Raw genomic sequence first — 17470 nt, forward strand, 5'->3', positions numbered from 1 at the left:
TGAAACAGTTAAACTTCTTTGTTTTCTGTGTGCTAAATTATGCTGAATAGCTTACTTCTCCAAATCAGAGATCATCAGGCAAAGAAAGACACATTCCTTTGCCATGATATATTTTGGAAATAAAAAGTACCAGGGCTGTAACTGGCAGGGGGTGGGTGGGAGGGAAATCTTCTTTTCCTGTTTTGGTACAGTAATGTTTATTATTTTCTTTCTTGCTCCTGATGTTTTTACAATGGCTAACAGCTCAAGCACTACATGCTTAAAGAAACATGTTCATTCTCCTTGGGTTTGTCAGATGTTGGCAGGGCTGATACTCACCACATAGTAACACTTACTGCTTTGACTCTACAAACACAGAGTGCAGTTTTGCTCTGGAAGCTGCGCTGCATGGTGTTGAAAATAAGATCTTTATTTATGAGGATCACATTCTTTTATTTAGCAGGGTAAGTCCTTGGGATGGTTTGCGAACACTGACTGAATGTCTTGTAATAAATGTTATCAGTAGATAAATGCATTTTTCTTTGAGGGTTTTTGTTATTTTCTCACTAGTCACCCTTTTCTGATCTCAGTGGGCATTAAATTTAGGTTCCAGAGAGCTTAGGACATTCTAACAGTGCTATTGTCATGTTCTGTTCTGATAGATTTTGTCTGATGAACATAATCATCTCTATGTCATAATCATGACTGGACTCTTGTCCAGTCATAGATGCAAAAATAACAAGCAAAGGATGCATGCAGGGCTAGTTGGCTAATAATTTTTGAATTGTTCAAGATTTATTCTGACAGCTGAACTTCAGAGGATGCCCAAGCCAGCTGTAACTTAAACATTCATTGGTGGAACTGAATGAGAGAATTAGAGATTTAATTAGAGAGCAACCTGTAACTTGATGCTAAATTTAATCATTCCGCCTGCATAAGTATGTGAATATCCTTAGTGCAATATGCTTCTGTCACTGCTGCTTCCACTGCTGGAAGAAATCCATTTAATCAAAACAAGCATTGATGTGGTTATTAGCAAGTTAGTCCCAAGACAAAAAGCTTTATCAATTTAAAATGAACTGAATGTGGTGCTACTATTCATTCTCTTTACATTGCTTGATACTGTGCACTGAATGTAATGAGGCTTGTTGAAGAACTGCTGTTCACTGTGATGTACCAGAAAAGCTATGCATCCTAGGAGACTTGTTCTCTGATCAAACATTTTAAATGAAATACAACATTAAAATAAGTGTAATGGCTACAATCTGAGGTTAGCTTTGCATGCTCACTTTAATGAGTTGCAATTTCCTCTGGAAACTGACAACTAAAAAATCCTGTTTACCAGTTGCTTAGAAACTGATCATCAGTAAGAGCATTAGACATCAAATATCTCAGTAAAAACTAAAGCTGGGAAATAAAAGTGTATTGTTCAGAAACTATAGATTCTGGAAATTACCACAGATTTTCATGAACCCCAAGACATAAAGAGATTATAAGAAGGACATGCATATAGATAAGAACATCCAGACTTATACTAAGAAGGATAAGTGCTCACTTCAGTTCTTAAACCATACAATATGGTTTAAGAAGACTATTTCAATACTGGCAGTGTATTAAATGTTTATTTTCTTGGATAACCTTCTGGAATCATTCCTGACTGAACACACAAGGCCCAGGAGCATGGACTTCAGGGAATATGAGTATGATCCAATAATGGAATTATTTATGATCTTTGAGATTTTTCTCTTATTTTAAATTCAAACTTGAATGTTTTAAAGCAAAGAAATCTGAAAGCTTTTTAACAAGCCATATAGAAATGGAATGTAAATGTGTTTTGTGGCTACATGATTAACAACACAGTTGAGTTTAGGAGGTAATTCTGGCTAAATGAGGTTTTTATATAGACCTCTATAGCTTTTTCTTAGGAGAATATATATATTTTTAAAAGAGAAATTCTTATCTAATTCTATACATTAAATTTTCCCATTAAAATGATTATGATTAAGTTCTTGGAAGGTATGAGGTTTTTAATATTAATTCAGTCTGAGTAAGGAAATGAAATGTGACATTATTTTCTTGTCAAACATAAAAGGCCTATTATTTCAACATGTTTAAGCGGCCTCTCTGCTTAGATAAAAAACAATAGAAGGCATGTATGTGGCTTATTTAACGGTGCTTATGCTGGCAGGATTATCTCCTTTCCTTGAAAACATTTTTCAATTCATTCGGCAAAACAAGAAATTATTTTCTTTTGCCTTTGTTGCTAGTTAGAGTATATCTCATTAACATTTGAGGAAATTATTTTTCATGAGTATTGTAAGGTTACCTCTTTCCAAAACATGGCCATAAAGCTTCGACTTCCTGTTGAAAATTCCAGCTGGACTCAGATAAAATCTTTTCCTGGAAGAAACTACAGGATGCTTTTTTCATTCACAATCAGTTTCCAAAGAGTGTGTGACCAATGCTAAAGGAAATGGAAGAACCAACATTTTGTGCAGAGAAACCACCATCTTTCCTCCTGAATCTCAGCAGTAAACAGATATTTCTTACATCTTTTCCAGCCAATGCTTCTTTAGAATTATTTCTGAGCTACACACCAGCCACAAGATGAATGCTAAAGTAATTTCTCTAGCTATTAGTTAATGCATAAGAGTGATACCATCAATGAGGTTCTATACAGGAGGATTAACAGATAGGGCTTTGTCCTTTAGGGAGCCTACCAAATGAGTTTTGGGAGCTCAGAACTGAGGCAGCACGGAGTGATTTCTACATTGTGCTTGGCACAGGGAGTATGTTTCTTTAACAATTAACACAACTGCTCTCGTAGAGCCCTTCTTAGCCTGTTTTCTGAAGGAAATGAGCTGTATCTGCCCCTTTCCCCCAGTAACTGTGGAACTCATGGATAGAGAGTCTCAAAGACATGAAACACCCACACGCTTAATGAAAATGATGCTGGTTGGTAAGAGGGGAGGCATCCTATTAAAACTGCCTTTAAGAGCAGCATTACACCAAAGTGATCACGCAGGGGAGAATAATCAGCAGTACTTTGTGTACTGGGAAAGCTCCCATCACTGTTTGCACCTCTCAAGTATTCAAAAGAAAAATTTCCAAAGCCTAACCTGGACAGGGTAACTGAGAACATCCTTGACTCCTATCCCTGGTAGTGGTTGATTGCTGCAGCTCAATCAGTTTATAAGTCAGCCAACCAGAGGAAACCAGACTGCTGAAATCCAGGAAGGACATTCCCCTAGTAATGAGAGAGCTATTGCCATTAAAACATATTTGTCTTTCTCAAGTTTGCCAATCAAATTAACTTAAAAAGCAGTGACTGAATTGAGAGTAGAGTTGGATAATAGCATCTATGGTGAGTGGCATTAAGCTCTCTTTCCTTCAAATCTCTGTTGGGCAGGATTTGTAGGTCCTTCTAAGGTCTGAGTAGGAACAGGATACAGAGCCTCTTGTGAGGATGTTCTCCTAACAGAGCTTATCAGATGCTTGCTTGTTTACTGCATTGTTATTTTGCCTTATCTTTAGTTTTCTCAAAAAATGTCAACTCTGTTCAAATCAAGGTCTTATCTCAAAGTAACTGAGGATTTAACACAATCTTTGAGGAAATCAGTGCTCACAAAGGATGGGTCTTTAACCAAGAAGAAAAAAGCTCACAGCCTACATGCAAATAGGATATAAGTTTTCATTCTGTATTTACATCTGGAATAATTTATCCATGGTCAGTTCATACTCTGAAATTGTTGTTAGAAATGCTTATAAAAGACTTTAAACAGATGAAATAGAGGTTATAGTCCTTGTGCACAGTTTACAGGTGGAAGTTCTCTGTTACATATGCAGTCAGACTGAAATAAATAATTCCTTACAGCTTTAAAATCTGCATTAGTTGAGTCAAATTGGCACTGTTCAACTTTGCCTGTAAATGTAATTGTTGTATGCCAAGCAACATTAGTGTAACTGAATCTGACATGTTTGACACAAAATTCCTGAAATTACAGGACTACAGGCATTTTAAAGTACGTGTTTCATGTGACAGTCTAAGACTTTTGCAAGAATCATCTCTTCCAAGTGGGAAAGACTTCAGACATCTAGTTAATTAGCCTGGAGAAGAGATACTGAGGATGCAGCTAAAGGGTCTGAACAGGACATGACTTTATCCAGTAAAAGATCTGGCAGCTTTTGCTGAAATAGCTGGCACTTGATCTCTGCTCTGAGATGAACAATACCTCCCATTCCACACAGGTTAACCTCTAGCTGGAAGTGATGCTGTCTCTTAGTGTGAAGAGATAGCTCTTTCAGGAGAGATGGCATCTGTGGTTGCTGATGTTGTAACAGTGATAATGCTTTTATTATAGCTCTGATAGTTCAAGTGCTACTGCTGGCTTACAAAAAAAAAAAAAAATGTAAGAAAAGAGAGAGGCACTCTGGCTTTGTTTTGCTTTTCTAAAGATTTTTGTATCTAAAGATACATTTGGTGTAGGTGCCTCAGGTTTACAGTGGAAGTTCTCTATGAAATACATGAGTATAACAAATGACATAGTACTACTCTACTAGGACAGCTTAGAAATCTGTATAGCTATTAATGAAATGTTCATTGGAATAGCTTTACCAAGTCTAGTTAATTTTGTTTACAACAGTGGTATTTTTACTTGTTGGTATGTAAAAACTAATGTATATGTTAAATTTAAGATGACACTTTAAAAATGCTGCTTGCTTTAAATTACTAAGGTACTCTGAATTTTGTGGTTAAACAGAGGCTTGACTAATTTTCCTAATGAAACATTTTTCCTCATTTCTCTTGTGTTCTGAAGCATAAAAAGCTCCTAGTGCTGAGTATCCCTTGGATGTGGTATCTCCAGAATCTGAAATATTTGGATTTTCTGGGGCTGATGGATATTATGTTGTTTAATGTTTTATACTTATATCCATTGTGTCAAAACAATTATTATGATCTAACAGTTCCTTACAGTTCACAAAGCCATTTGGAAAACTCTAAATTTTCTGATAGAGAGGGATAGCTCAAGTATCTTCTTTGTCACATTAGCTTCTCCTAAGCTCACTTAAATCAATATTTGAGAGACTGCATCAGAACAAATCCCCATTTGGTCCAATTCGGCTGTGTGTTAGACTTTCTCATGTAGTCATATAGGAATCTCTGTCAGGACTGTATGAAATTTTCCAAGGGTGTGTAGATTCTTTGTTTTTTTTACCCAAAGCAGATTTTCTGCTTGAATTATGATCAGTGGCATCAAAGAATGAATGTTTTGCCTCTTCAGATAAACATCTTTGTTGAATCACCATCTTATATTTCAATCATAGGTTGGGTCTACACTGCTTTGTGTCAGATATGAGCAGACAATTTTTCAAACATATGCTATGTCTACCTATACAGATACATTTTAAGATGAGCAGGTTTTGGTGTTGCCATAAGAAGCCAGCAACTAACACTAACCACTTGAAGAAACCACTGGGCTAAGCAGGGATCCTAATAATAAGGCACTGAGTTTCTGCCTTTTTCACAAAAGCAAGAAGGAGCTGCTTTCCAAACAGAAATATAGAACTTATCTAGCTGCTGATGGACTGTGGCAGCTATTTCCTAATGGTTTATTCAAATTCTTATTGTAATATGTTGTAAATGTATTAATCTAAATGGTCAATGCTCATTTATTTTTGGAGTCTGAGTTTGCGATGATCTTCTGAAGAAATCTTATACCACTGACATTTTAAATGGGATTGTAGTACGTTTCCTGAAATACTGTTTTTCATTTAGGCACTTTTTGTGACACAGATATCACATCAATCAGATAGGGCCCGGTTTGATGGGGCTATCAGCAACCTGGTCTAGTGGAAGGTGTCTCTACCCATGGCAGGACGCTTGGAACCACATGATGCTTTTGGTCCCTTCCAACCCAAACCATTCTGTGTTTTGACAATTCTTCATTTAGGCCAGTATCAAGACTGAATGGCTGCAGCTCTCAGGTTTTGCTTGGGAAGGGAGGGAAGTGGGGCAGGCTGACTGCCACTTCTCAAATCTAGTGAAAGAAAAACCTTAACAGAATAGGCTGTGCAGTATAAAGCTTATTCTTTCTTTAATCCTTAAGCTCAACTTTTACAGCTTTATTTAAAGAACTGGTAGAACAGTGCATGTAAACACAAGTATGTTGAGGATTGAAAAGCAAGAGAAAAAAATTGAAAATGAAGATCTATTCAATTACTGATACTTTATTTGACTAGAAATGAAACAAATTATTTGTAACTAAAAAAAAAATCTGTCTTATCCCACGGTTTCCTCTGTTTTTCATATAAGAATGTGTCTGCCAGATACAGATGGATTAGATTTAATTTTTGGAGCCTTCATGTTAGCATTTATCATGTCATGAAAAGACAAGGAACCCAACAAAGCAACAAAGCTTAGGGAGCATTTAAAGTTCTGAGACAGTCAAATAAAACAGCTGTTTGGTTCCTGTTTTCTTAACTGAATTTCCTCAGCTGTGCCCTATCAAATTAGCTTCTTGCATCATCAGATGTACTGACCATGTGCTACAGTTAAGAGTTACTGTGCTCATGTGCACTCAGTAACACATATATTTATTTATGTTTCTCCCCAGGAAATTAGACAGAAATATAGCAGCACTACTTTTTAACCATATTTTAAAAATAGTCAGAGCAGAAACTGCTCAAAAGGCATTAAAAAGGGCTAGGTCCAAATGTTTTTGAGTGTTAGAAATTTCAGGATTGTCAATCACAACCATTACAAAATGAATTACCCTTTCAAATTCTGATTTCTTTTCAGAGAAATTTCATTTGGCCTTTCTGTTCAAGTTCTGAGGTTCATGCCTTCCAGATTTTCTATTAAACAAAAAGGATTAGAAGTTTTTTTGCAGCATAGGCAAACTTCTTTGATATAATGGCATCATTCCATGAACCAGCTTGTAATATCAAACAATAAGATATTAAAGCCCAGGAACTACAAAAGCTTAAATACAGCAGTGTTATAGCATCAGGCTTTGGGTTGTGACCTTCCCCTGGCATTCATGCCATGTCAAGCCTCTTTATGGTATTTGCATTGCATCCACAGGAATTTTGTTATAGGCAGCTACAGCCTATGCCCAGCCCTGAGGACAAAGCAGGGAACCTGAATTAGTAAAAGCAATCTCAATAATAGTGGTCATCTTTCATAGTAACACCGAGGGCTAAAATCAAATAATATTTGGAACCATCCTATGTATAGGACTCAGAAGTGCTGGCATTGGTGCTGGAAACTTTTAAACCTGACCAAATTTCACGTAGCTGCTCCTTCAGTTACAGTGCTGCAAAAGGCTCTGTGTTTGGGCAGGGCTAATTTCACATGGAAGGACAGGATATCATGCCACAGCTATTTTAAAAGGTTGCTTGGAATTGCTGTCACTAATGACTAGGCTACTTCAAAATAATTTAAATAGATTTTAAAAAGAGAAAAGAGTCCTGTTTAAAGAGAAGTGCTTGTGAAGCTTGCATACCTGCAATAAATCTGAAGTCATCAGAAAATATTTGCTAAGATGTTCCCATTGGTATCAGAAGCCATTGTGTGCAGAATTGCAAAAATGAAGTCACTTGTTTTCTTCTTCAGTGTGGATGTACTTCTTTAGGCGGCTTAGGGCTTGGAGGAAGAAATGGTGGTATTCCTTTTACTACAAACTGCAAAAGAAAATGCTGTTTTAGAGGTTTTGACAAGCCTGAAATGATACTTTATTTTTCCTCACCAATTTTCAGCTTCTCTGCTACAGTTCTGCATTCTTTATGCTTTGACCCTAGAAGCAGTATCTTGATTACACTTTGTAGGATATAACAGCTGAATTGATGCAAAGCTTAATTTATTCAAACCTAGCTCTCTCTCCTTTTCCACTCCTATTGCAGTGAGGCTATGATTTTGGATAAAATAGACTTTATAAACAGGAAAAACTGCAACACCAAGGTTAGCTTATTCTACTTCCTTTATAATCTGTCCCTGGAAGAGAAAAACAGCATCACTGTACATAAATGTTGAAGATGTGAGGCTGTAAAAAAACACAGATTAAGTTTTCAAAAAGGGAAAACAATTCGGAGTGAAAATTGTGGGAGACATGAAAGATGAATTCTTAAAAGCACCTGGCTTACTGAAATGTGTATCTAATGAAGAAAATACTCCAGGAGTGCTGGAGTTTTGCAACTCCAAGAGAAGCAAAACCAAGATTTTGGTTCTCAATGCATACACACATAATTGATTTCTGATTAATCCATGTTGCTGCTACAATGTCAGAAGCTCCCAACTATTGTTTTGTTTTTTCATTGGGTGGGTGATTTTCCACAGGTGAATAACTGATGAATCAGAAATATTTACATCTTGGTATCTTTTTATTTCTGCATATTAAATTGATAGATTTATTATTTGGTGCAGCATAATAATAGATAAACAAATGATAAGCATATTTATTATTAAGTAAGTAATATATATAATAGAAATAATATAAATATAAAATATACAGTATATTGATGTGATGTGATAGATATGTTCTCATAACAGTATCTTAATACAACCTGAGATAATATTCTGACCTTAAATTTATTATATGACATATGAAAGAAGTAGGATAAAAACCATGCCTCTTATTAGATATCAAAATATTCTGGTCAAGTTTTAAATAGTATATAGGAAATTCAGGGTTAAAATTTACTTTAAGCCTGTACTTCAAATAGTAAACAAGATTTTTACTGATTTATTCCTACCAGTTTCTGTACTCTAGTCATAGAGTTATATCCTCAGTACTCCTCAACATATCTGGATTAAGCTGAAGGCCCTCAAAGATGGAATGGGAACTGCCTAATTTGTTTCCTGAATGAGAAATTGATTTTTTTTCCTTCCTTCTGAATAGGCAGTTGTCATGCTGAATTGTACTGAATGTCCCCACTAGCCAGATGGTGGGGAGGAGGGCCTACGATATGAGTTTCAACTCATTTTAAATTAAATCCTCCTCTGGTGCTTCTTGGCTTGTTGCAGATGCACAGAATGCAGCTGACGTTAGCTGCTGAATTATTGGGAGACAGAGGGGCACCTCAGGGCCCTTTTAACCTTCCCATTGGGACAGGCTGCTAGAATATACTCTCCCAATTTGTATGATATAGCTGTGGGGTTTGTCCCTCCCATACCACTCCTGTCTCTTTCAGCTGGGGCTGTGTCCAACCTTTGGTGATGCATGAACTGAATATGTGATCTATTATTTAGAGTCAGGCTACTAAATCTGGTGATGTTGCTGGGTAATATTTCAGCATCTATTTTCAAGGCAGACAGGAGCCTTCTGTGAAATGTGTGTTTGTTTTTTAATTCCCTTGTGCTGAAATTTGATATTCATTAGCGGTGGTATGGAACCACTCCTGAGCACTTGCTCCCACCTCCACTTTTTCCTAGCACAAGCTTGTATAGTTCAATAGGGAATGAGGTCAAAACAACCTTGTTAAATTTGGGTATTTTTTCTAAGTGTACTTTACTAAGTTTCTAAATTTTGCGTAATCTCTGTGTGCAATTTTTATTCCTGCCCCTGAAGTCCTATTGTTAACTTTGACTAAGAAAGCATCTGAATACAGATTTTGTCTTTCAGTTCACCAGTTGGGTCTATCTTAATGTTAGGGGTCTTTACAATAGAGCACGTATTTGCAATAGAAGCACGCTACATTAATTGCTTTTATTAGTAACCTTTACCAGCTTTATAAATGTGACCTCAGACCACTCTTTTTAAGACATAAGGGAAAAAAATTCCTCTGTATATTTGACTCAATTTACATGAAAGTTATAGTAATACTAAAAATAAAAAGATATAGAGGATCTCCAGTAAAATAAAAGTTTGTAACTAATTCCTTCCAACCTGAAAAGCTGCCACATGCTTTCACTTGATAACATTTTTTGGCTCTGAGTCTGAATAAAATTTCACAGCCCAACATATTATGCTTAAGGATGTTATCAAACAAGCCCTCATATTCTTGACAGGAGCCAAAATCATATAACTATGTAAACATCTGTTTATTAACTGCCAGCTCCTCACTGAGAATTACCTTTGCCCTGTTTTGCTCTCACCCATAGTCTTGAAGAAGAATTTCCAAGAGAGTCTTGGCAAGCTTTCTTGTCTGTTTTATATGCAGCATTCCTGAAATTCTTGTCACATTAACCTTGAATCAATTCAAATGAAAGAACTTTGCTATTGCTGGGGTTTTTTTAGCTGTTTATAGTTTCATTGTTGAAATGTCTTCTTTCACCACAGACAGCTTGCTATAACAGAACTGAAATAATTTAGAAGTAAATGGGGTACTTTCTTTGCCATGTAATAAATTGCAGTAATACTTCAGAAAGACATAAACCTTTACTAGGGAAGAGTTTTCCACCTTCTGCTGTATTCAGGCCACAACATGATGGTAGCTGCAGCTGGCAATGCAGAGGAGTGGAGTCTTTGTCCTGTAGCAGACATTTGGCCTTCCTCAGCCAAGACTTCCAATAGTAACTTGCTTCACAGCATATTCCAATTATAGAGCACATGTTTCTTGGCTGTCTTTTATAGGCAATATGAAACTAGATCTTTACTTCACAAAATGTCTCTGGAAATGTGAAGCCTCCAGTAGACAGGATAGAGGCACTTGTGAGAGCTTCCACATTAGCAGTAAATCTTTTACTGGAGTAGTTAGCTTTGAAAACAGTCACTGAGGGGAAAACAGAAAGAGCTGAAGATCTCTGTGAGTCCTAAATAAAGGGAAGGGAAACCTGTCTGGAAAACCTGCAATTCATATTTTTAACTATTTCAAAATTGTGCAGGAAGAAAATAGCAGGTAAATATTGAATATGCGTGTGAGATGGAAGGTATTAAAGAAGAAAAGTATGCAAGATGAAATACAGGTTTGAGATAAGTTGAGTGCTATGGTAAGACAATGAGTTAACTTTGCCTGAAGGACAGATTAAACCTGATTTGCTCGAGTGCTCTGAGAATACATTCACAACAGTTCAAACTGATTAAAAGTTTTAGTCCTGTTACTGCTCTATACTCTCTTCCTCCACTAGTTTTGGGAGTACAGCAGTAGAGCCTTTTTTGAGGCAGGCTTTCTTCTTGGCTAGATAAGTCCTCTTGAGCTGCGTTTTCAAGAGAGGAAAATGTCAGGGCCAATGCAGAACTTGGCACCAGCACAAGGGCAATCACAGAAGCCTGATTTTATATCAACTTAAACTGCTGTTAAGGTGCTGCTTAAACTGTTTAAGGTGCTGCACCCCTTCTCTGCATGTAGAATATTGGTAGGGATGCTGGTTAGGGATGGGATGACACGGTTAAATTCAAGTGCTTTAAAAATCAGTGAAATATAATTTAAGACTCCCATAAACCAAAGTTCCTTAATTAGCATAATTGCACAGTGTCAAGACAGGACTGAGCCAAGCTAATTTGAAAATGTAGTTATGTTTCTTACATTTTAACATGCTCAGAATTATAAAATTAAATGAACACTTATTCCCTCTGGGAAAACTATATCATTTTTCTTTTAAATTTGAGCTGATTTTATACATACACACACACACGCATACAAAAAAAACCCCATTTGAACTTTAGGTGGGCTTGCCCCATGTTTTCCTCTGGAGAATTCAATTTGGAGATGAGGTGATTGCTTCTATCTGCTATCAGTTGAAAAGCATGGATAGAAAGGATGTAGAGATGAAATTTGCAACACAGGCTTTACAAATGACGTGCCATTTAAAGCATGTAAATGAGAATCTCCAATATTATCCCTCCTCTGTCCTGATTCCAGTCATACAAGAACTCTGCAGAGGACTGTAAAAGCCCTGGTGTGTTTTTGACTTCCAGATGAAAGACAACAAAAAATTTGATTAAATCAAATGGAAGTCTGTCTTACCAGAAATTAGTTTTTTGCTTCCATAAAAACTAATCTATGCTCAGTGTATTGAGGGCTGCTTAAGTTATACCTAAAGCAAAGAAAGCAAGCAGTGGAGAAGCCTGTTTTGACAGAAGGGTCATAAATTAGCCCTTTCTGACCCAAACTGAAGTCCTATAGAGAGCTTTGTCCATATTCAAATATTAGCAGTGATATGGCTCAGAAAAACATCTCTTGCTATAATGTATAAATAAATTTATATGAGATTAACAAAATTTGTAATAGATTTCAGTAGCATTACTCAACACTGACAAACTTTAAACAAATGCATCTTGAGAAGGATACTGTAAAACAGTATTTTAAGAATCTGGAAGCTCACTTCAGAGCAACAAGTATTTCAAATGCTTCATGGTCTGAAGTCTAACTTCAACAAAATTCTGTGTAATAAATCTCTAATCAGTGAACCATGCAGATATAGGTATTCTTGTTATGTTTAAAATACATTTTACTGCTTTTGGTAGTGCTGTAGTATGTGGGAGCCATTGAGATGAAGCTGAATTGATCAAGATCACAAAGACTAAACCAAACTTGAAGTTCAGCTTGCATATAAACAAAATGCAGGTTGGTTAAGGTCTATCTTTTTAATGCCATTAGAGTGAATTCTCCCTTTTTTGCTTCCAAGTACTTCTTGGAATGTAATGTATTTATTACTTTTAATTTTTCCAAGCTTTACAGAGGCCTTTAATTCTTCTGAAGAAATCGAAAGGCAGCTAAAACCAGCATCTGGGTTGCTTCTAGATTCATACAGAAGTTATGTATGCTTTTTTACAGCTTCCTGTTAAAAAACCCAACAAATAATCAAAACCTAGACAATCAGTTCTGTTTATCAAATCATTAGTTTTTACTCCTGAAAGCCTAAGGGAGAAGAGAATGTACTGAATGCACGGGTACCTATTCATGCACCCCACACTTGAAATGAATCAGTTCCCACATGAATTCAGGTGTGGGTCAGTTTGGGGTTGTGGGTCTGAAATAATCTAGTGCTGCCTGTTGCTGACAGCCACTTACAGAAGGCAAAGTCTGACTTGGCCATGGATAGGAGGTAAATGATGAGAATTGCATGGGGAAATGACAGGGAGGGGATGGGGGGGTGGTTGTGGTTGGCTGGCAGGAGCCCTTTTTTGTTGTTGCAGAACACTAAGAGAAGGAGAACGCCTGGGGCAGAGAGGACTGCTTAAGTTGCCATTGAACACTCATGAAACTCTGCTCTCCTGAATGTAAACCTATTTCCAGAAGGTTTACTTGCATTTATGAGGTATTTTCATGACTGTGAACTAGAAAGAGAAAATGTTATCAAGCACCAGTGTTCATTCTTTCCCCCTCCAAACCTGTTAGTATTGCATATCCTTTCAGGTATTGCATATCTAATCAATATTGCATATCCAGTATCTTTTTTTAAAAGAGATTCTAACTGTAACATTTAAGGACTGTTTGTATACATTTTTTCTGGTTTGTATATGTATTTTCACTGGAATTATTCTGTTTGGGCTAGACATGTTTACTTACTAGAAATTCAGAGGAGAATTTCATTGCAAGGCTGTTTTTAAAGATTAAAATAAGTAAACCAAATATTATTGTAGTTTCTGAGTACAACTGGCTGATAGGTTACTGTAAACCAAGCCTTTTTTAATTTCAGACTTATCTCTACAATCATATTTTAATAATGTGCTTTGGTTTGCCAAATAATGCCTTTGCAAACACTTTAATGAGGCTTCCTGAAGATATTAAGGCTGTCCTAATACTCTTGTGAATTAAGCTCACAGGAAGGATGGGATTTTTGAAGAAACAACATTTACCAGCAGTTGTTAATAAAATACTTTGAGCATTTTTTATTAAACAGACACTGTTTGCGTGTGTGGAATACAGCAGATACTGTAATATAATTTTCAAGGATGGATATAGTCCATGTATAATGCTGAAGTGGCACTTCCCAGCTGCCTGGCAGCATCACAGGCTGTAATATTGGTAGATGTACATAATGTGAAAGAGATTAAGCCTCAAAGACAAAACTTTTTAGTTGTTGCTATAGAGTAGGACTTGCTTTTGACTTCTTTTCTTGTGAGATATGAGAACACAGAATGTTTCTTAGTATGCAGTCTCTGCCACAGATATTTAGGTCGTAACTGTGAACAATCTAAGTAATGTTCAGGAACTCCCACTTTTCACAATGTAAAGAAGTCCACACGTTGTGGATGTGAACAGTATTAGGACCTACAGGTTTTGTTTTTTTTTCTCCATGAAATATTTACCTAAGTTTTTAATATTTAATGATAGCATATGATATTGAAAGCAAGACTTACCTGTTTTAACAAAGTAACTATATGTTTTTCTTGTTGGGTGCATCACTTTTGTGTTGAAATTGTGGCATTATAACTGTGAGTGTCGTGAGTGGTGTGGAAGGGTTCTTAGTTTGCTTACATACAAATTAACAGAAGGGCTGTCTTGGAGGTCATTGCTACTTGTAGTGGGATACTTCATGGAGTAACCATGGAGATACTCAAGTAAAATGGCAAGTACATGAGGCAGATCAGAAATTATCTACTAGGTAATTCCAAACTATTAACCTGCCTGTTGTCATCTTAATTCCCTGAATGCAAATATCTGGAGACTTTAGTTTAGGGCAACACTTCTAACTCTTCTTACTTCTCAAAATATATTGTCAAATCTATATTACATTAGTACTCAAAGTTACCTTCAAAAGCTTCAGAAGAAGCAAGGATGCTCTTTAGCTTCAAGGTTCATGCTATTATGGTTTGTGAGATTCATTTGAAATGCTAAAATTCAGTTCTGTTAAATGTTGCTTATGAACTGACAAAGTCTGAGTTTGGTTTCTTCTGCTGCTTAAGAAAAACAAAGTCAAGGTGACAGGTTGTTAATCATGAGATGTCAATGCAAGTGCTTTTTTCAGACCATATTGTCACTGCTCCTTTAGAAATGTGGTGTAAAGCCTACAATTAGCATGTCTTCATTAGATTTTGACCTTGAAAGTTGAAAGTTATTTTGTTCTTACTGGTAGTGTACATCATACCTTAAATTAAAATGAATCTCAGTGGAAGTTACTTTTACTTAAAAACTTCCCCAGCAGAAGAGGTCAACATTGCAACTATAGTTTCAAATTATGAACATAACTGAGTTGATAAAGCATTTTCCCCCCTAGAATTCTACTAGTCGGAGGTTGAAGGTTGCATAATTGGTAGATAAAACCTACCTTTAAAATAGTTACCTGATGTGCTTCAAGATTTCTTTATTGAGTTGATTTTTTTTTTCTGCTAACATTTACATTATATATTTTGCTAACATATGATAATGTGGTGGCACAAAACCAACCAGGGCTGCCAGCCTAGTCTGGCTGTACTCTAATAGGAGCTACCTAGGGCCTTAAGATGATTCTGGGGAAATTCTCATAAGGAAGGTGGTGGAGTCACCGTGTCTGGAAGTGTTCAGGAGGGGTCTGGATTTGGCACTGAGCGTTATGGTTTAGTGGTTTAGGGGTCTCAGTGGCAGTGCTAGGGGCACAGTTGGACTGGATCATCTTAAAGGCCTTTCTTTTCCAGCCTTGATGATTCTGATTCTGCTCCGTGTGCGTGACCCCGGTTCACATGGGAGGGCAGCAGAGCAGCGCCCTGAGGCGAGCGGGAATGCCGGGGTTGTTTTCCCACGCCGGGAGGGCCGGGTTTGGCCGCCGGCGCTGGCGCCGGGCCCGAAGGCTCGGGCCGAGCCGCTCAGCGCGGCGCTCCCCGCTCCCCGCTCCCCGCGCCGGCCGCTCAACGCCGCCTCCGGATCCGCCTCCTCGCGGCACCGTGCGCTGCTGCCCGGGCAGGGGCGAGGTGGGCACCGGGCGGGCGCCTCCATGGCTCCCTGCAGTGGCTGGGCGTTCACACGCGTTCATTGTCAACCGCGGCTCGGCTCCCGCAGCCCGCGCAGCTACCCGGCGCTGCGGGTGAGGCCGCCCCGCCGTGCCCGGCACCGCGCGGCTGCCAGCGGGAGCGGGCGTGTGCGGGCTCCGCCTGCCCTTCCGCCGCGGCGCCCCGCCCCGTCCGCCGCCTCTGCCCGCGGAAGTGAGCGGAGCGGGGATGCGGCCGCGCCGCCCCGGCACGCCGAGGTGAGCGGTGCGGCCGAGCGCCGGGGCCGGGCGGGCGCCGCGCCGCAGCTGCCGCTGGCGGCTCCGGGCGCCGCCGCAGCCGCCTCCGCGCGCTGCCCCGCGGCCTGCGCTGCGCTGCGGGCGGGGCCGGGCGGCCGAGGGGCTGCGGGCGGGGGTCGCTTCGGGCAGGCAGCGCTTCCCTTCGCCGCTCCCCTGCCTCCCGCCTGGCGCCGAGGATGCGGGGTGCGGGCAGAGCGGGGAAGGGGGGTGACTTGGGGTGAGGGTTTATTTTTAGGAGCGAACGCCCCTCCCCGGGCGGGACGAGGCTGTTAGGCGCTGGTGGCGAGGGGGAAGCGGCGGCGCTGCTCCTCCGTGTTGCTGGAGCTGCTGGGCGCTAATCCTGATCCTCATCCGCGGTGGTCTCTGACAGCTCTGCGGGCTCCCTGGGTGTGCGTGTGCTGCTCTGCGCTGGGCAGCCTATACGGCTTTTTATTTTCTTTTTTTTTTTTTTTTTTAATATTTTTTTCCTCTTTTAGCGTTGGTTTTTCTTGCAGATGTTGCTGCAGGTGGGGGCAAAGGGAGCACTGTGATTGCCTGGGATCTTGGGGCATTTCTCTCTTCACCTTTCTGCTCCCGCTCCAGCGCTGCTGTTGCTAAGACTTTTGTAACTATCGACTCAAGTACAATTTCGATGGAAAATGAAGGTAAAGGTCTCATCAGAGTCACTGACTTCATTGGAGCTAAGAGGATTTTTGCATGCAATTTGGTGACAACTCCTTCTGGTGCGTGTGTATGTTTTACCGTTCCAGGGGTTCGCAGGGTTGCTCTCGTGTGCTAATCTTGTGGTAGGGATTTTGATCTGCATTTCGAGGTTTAAGATTTGTAGCATCATCGTTTTTCTTTGTTTGTGGTGCTGCTTGTTGAACTAATTGTCAGACAGATTTTATTTTTTCTTCATATACAAAGTATCTATGGTGTGTTTTAGTGCTCCGTGTGTTTGGAATAGAAATATTTTATTTAGACAGAAGCTTCTTAGCATTAGTTGCTTGGCATTTGCTTCGATTATATCATTCTCTTAAATTTTTATTTCAGGGTGAGATTGAGAAGCATTAGTTTAATTTTTCTTTGAAATATTTTGTGTATTTATATGTTCTTGAAAATGACTCAAATTTGCTCTCTTGGACAGTATTTAATTAAAAAGTGATACTGAAGTTTTGAGTACTGAAAGAAGTTGCTCTATTATGCTTTTCCCTTCCTGTCTCGTTTGGAAATGACTTAAACTGCGGAATTATTTCAGTTTTCTACTGCTGGCCTTCAGTTTATGCTCTGGGAATCTTGAAAGCCCCTTTGCATTGTGACAGTGACTATGAACTTCATTAATTTGTTTTGTTTCATTTTGTTTGTTTCTCCTTCTGTTTGACTCTGTATGTTGGAAATCTCTGAAATTTCTTTCTATTACTATATGTA

At 38.8% G+C, this 17470-nt stretch overlaps 1 protein-coding gene across 10 annotated transcripts in view; it reads left to right on the forward strand.

The window, feature by feature from the left end:
- Positions 1-17470, forward strand: part of ATP2C1 (ATPase secretory pathway Ca2+ transporting 1) — a 61722-nt gene that overhangs the window by 1093 nt on the left and 43159 nt on the right. Inside the window, exons 1-2 of one of the 10 annotated variants that reach the window (XM_085573256.1) lie at positions 15971-16024; positions 16540-16785. The exons of 1 other annotated variant lie outside the window; for it this stretch is intronic. Coding sequence is in view for 5 of the 9 variants with exons in the window: in XM_085573252.1 (XP_085429378.1) it covers positions 15482-16024 (543 nt within the window). In the remaining 4 variants the exon portion in view is untranslated. Of the gene's footprint in view, positions 1-62; positions 444-8622; positions 16025-16212; positions 16247-16277; positions 16453-16539; positions 16786-17470 lie in introns of those variants that run through there. 8 more of the 10 variants (XM_021543347.3, XM_021543348.4, XM_021543346.3 and 5 more) reach the window with 8 other exon arrangements.

Source organism: Lonchura striata, chromosome 2, assembly GCF_050655825.1.
Source record: "Lonchura striata isolate lonStrDom1 chromosome 2, ASM5065582v1, whole genome shotgun sequence".
Classification (NCBI taxonomy): Eukaryota; Metazoa; Chordata; class Aves; order Passeriformes; family Estrildidae; genus Lonchura; species Lonchura striata.